Here is a 3,524-nt window from a genome sequence, read left to right on the forward strand (position 1 = left end):
ATTGTATTATAATTTGTTAACGATATGTACCACTAACTTAGGAATTTGTATAAAGTTCTGCTCTGATCGCTTTTAAATATATATATAACTATAACAAAACCACAAAATGTATTATAATATAATTATTAATTATCATTTTGAAGATAAATACTATGACGAACTAACCATTAATTGTACTATATTTTTTACCATTTGTATCACCAACTTAGGAATTTGTATCAAGTCTGTAAAAAGTGTAAAAACTTACTTACCACTTTTACTATTACTTTTACTTGGTAAAAAGTAATTCCACAAGAAAGTTCAATTATACACATATTTTCCCGCTCTAATCGATCTTAATTATGCATAACAATAACAAAACCACAAAATAATTGTTTTAACTTTTTAGATTTATTATTAAAATTAAAACATTTTATTAAAAAGAGTTTATTTTTCTGTTATTTTGTGTATAATAGCAATTCAACATTATTTTTTTCGTTTTTAGATGGTAAAATTTTTTCTTGTAGGTCATCATAGATTTCCCAGCGATCGTTGGGCCTTAAGCAATATGCTTTATAATGTCCACTTTTTACTCTTAGTCCAGTTCTATTTCCACTTGTATATATGACTGCACCCCTAATGAAATAGGTTATCCCTTTTACATGTAATACCTTAGGTATTTCGTCTGTGGTCAACAATACTTCACCGGCATAATTTTGATGTACTTGATCTATTTTATTAATACTGCAAACACTTGTAGATGTTTCAAGTTCTGAAAAAAAATCAATATATTACATTTTTATTTTTAAATCCAATTCGATTTTATTAATTTGCTGTATATTAATATAAAAAGTTTGATTTACGTTCAGGCAGAGAGACGAGTTCGATTAATATGTGGGTCTTTGTACTAAATGTAACTTTTCTTCGAGAGTTACAATATGTGCATGTTGTTGTTTCTTCTTTTGTAAATGAATCAATTTCTTTTTGAATATCGATACGTCCATCAAAAGCATTCAACTGAATAACTTGACTGGTGTTGTCTATAGCAAATTCAGAACAAAGATAATCAGTACATCGATTTAACTTTTTATAAGATGGTATCTGATGTAATAATTTCATTTCTGTAGAAGTTATAGTATCCATTGCGTCTAATAGTGTTATACCTCCAACAATTTGTTTATTATTTGGTAAATAATAAGGAGCTAATAATGACATTCGGTCTTTGTATATATTTCCGTTTCGTTTTCTATCAATCATATTTATTATGAATTTAGCAGTTTTATCTATTTTAGTCAACGATGCTATGTACTTAAAAAATATTTGACTATCAGCTGCAGCACATGCAAAAATTGTCAGTAAAGAATCAGGAGAACAAGTATTACTTAACAAAACTTTGCCTATTTTAGGTAAATTATATGGCTTACTTTGCAGAACATTTCCATTTTTTTAAAAGTATATGGATTTTTCACAACCTTTTTGGTTTAAATTTAATTTATCAAATCCTGGTTGGGAAACAAGATACGACTTCGCAGATCGACAGAGAGATAATGAAGTCGATTTTCCTCTTTTTTGCCAATGCTCTTCCGCTACATTTTCATTATCTTTCTCAGCACACGATAAACATACCCTTGATTGTCCATAGCCGTCTTCACTGTGTATATATCTGACCGAACACCCAAATAAATGTACTGATTTTTTACACTTTACAACTCTATGTATTCTTGTCGGAAAATCTTCATTTTTACACGTTAAACAAAATGAAATATTATTTTCTTCATTTACTACTACTTCCGGTTCAGCATGCATATTATCTTCATTATCACTTATAACTGTCTCCTTTTGCATGTTTTCAATATTTCCATCTCTATCAGCTGTTTCTGTATATAAGTCTTCGTTATCCTCAATATCTGTTTCAGTATGTATGCCTTCACAACCCTCCGAATCCGTTTCTGTGTGTATGTCTTCATTATCTTCTATATATCTGTTTCTGTTTGTATATCTTCACAACCCTCTATAACCGTTTCTGTGTGTATGTCTTCATTATCTTCTATATCTGTTTCTGTTTGTATATCTTCACAACCCTCTATAACCGTTTCTTTGTGTATGTCATAATCCTGTATATCTGTATTTTCTTCATTAGTTTTGTTATTATTATTATTAAATGATTTTTTATTTATTAATCCAGCATTTTGTAGCAGCAAATGATCACCTTTATAATAATATACTAATTTTTGTACAAAATCATCCGCCCTAATGGGTAAATGTTCTGTTTTAAATAATCTATTCTTAATCTGGTTAAATTTACTTTCAACACGGCTACTTGAAACAGTAGCTTCTCCATATCCAAATATTGTTGTCATAATTCCGGACCAACAAGGATACAACTTCATTGCATTGATCACCAAGGGAACTAGTTCCGGTGTATATTGAGCATTGTCAAACTCGCCTTCGATTTTTTCAACTTTTGATAGACAATCATTCGCTATTATTGATGCCCAATTCTTAAAAGAACCAGTAATTTCTTCACAAAGATCTTCATTTTGTTGATTAATTACGTTTGTGGATTCATTTTCATCAATTAAATAATCGAAAACTTGTAAATATGATGCTTTATTTGCAATTAGATCTTGTAAATATCTTTTACTTTTAGCACAAGGAGTGTCTTTTTCGTATTCAGTTGGTACTAAAAGTGGACCATCATATTTACTTAGAGCAATTTTAAAAATAGCTTCCAAAATTTTTTTAGCTTCTTTCATAGATGTGCAATATATAAGAAGTGTCATTGATCTAATAAATAATTGCTTCGTTCTTGTAAATTTACATTGTTTTAATGGATCCCACTTAGCTATCAAACTAACAAAATGATTAATATCATTTCTGATATAACATGAAGGTATTTTATTTTTATTGACAGCAAATTGAAAACAAACCTCCAAGTACACTTGAAGTGACTTGTATTGGGTAAAAGACTGAACAAGTGCTGACATTATGGCTAAAGATTGATCAGATATAGCCATTTTTGGAGCTTTTATACCACATCTTAGCCAACGTGTTAACCATATATATATACTTAGGGTATCATGTTATTCCGAGATCATAGATAATACTGTGAATGATTTACTATCTATGTTCATAACACCTTCGTAGAGAAACAAGTGGCTGCTTTGATTACCTTCTGGTCTTTTAATTCGTTTGCAGCATCCGCCTGTAGCATCAAATGATATGCACGGAATTGAGACTTTAGAGTAACATTCTTTGTAAATTTGTAACTGCAGATTACTCCAAAAATGTACATAAAAGCCATTATGACCAATGCTCCGAATTGTAGAACTATATGTTGTACTGCACTTCATAATGTTTAAAGCACTTATTGGATCAGAATGAAGCCTTGTTAATGCAAGTGCTCTACTTTTAGCTGTTTTAAGACTTGAAACGCTTGAAATCTGAGCAGACATACTATCACCTAAAATATATACATTAATATATTCTAACAACATATTTATATAGGTGTTCCCCTAAAGATTTACGCATTATGATATCTCCCC

At 29.8% G+C, this 3,524-nt stretch overlaps 1 protein-coding gene across 1 annotated transcript; it reads right to left on the reverse strand.

Moving 5' to 3' along the window:
• Window positions 1-437: 437 nt before the first annotated feature.
• Window positions 438-1,203, reverse strand: LOC149062316 (uncharacterized). The gene is made up of 2 exons (XM_089215287.1): window positions 843-1,203; window positions 438-751 (listed from the first exon to the last, which is right to left on the reverse strand). Exons 1-2 carry the CDS (start codon window positions 1,192-1,194, stop codon window positions 438-440), a joined length of 666 nt encoding a protein of 221 aa, XP_089071413.1. The 5' UTR covers window positions 1,195-1,203.
• Window positions 1,204-3,524: the final 2,321 nt, after the last annotated feature.

This window comes from Diuraphis noxia, unplaced genomic scaffold (genome assembly GCF_037042655.1).
Source record: "Diuraphis noxia isolate RWA-SAM2 unplaced genomic scaffold, SU_Dnox_SAM2 contig0001, whole genome shotgun sequence".
NCBI lineage: Eukaryota > Metazoa > Arthropoda > Insecta > Hemiptera > Aphididae > Diuraphis > Diuraphis noxia.

What these genes read in the sequence shown, in the direction of transcription:
- LOC149062316 (XM_089215287.1), bottom strand. Translation starts at nt 1,194, where the DNA reads ATGTCATTATTAGCTCCTTATTATTTACCAAATAATAAACAAATTGTT. An exon ending in ACTCGTCTCTCTGCCTGAAC is followed by an intron (nt 752 to 842) that starts GTAAATCAAACT and finishes ATTTTTTTTCAG; the next exon opens with AACTTGAAACATCTACAAGT.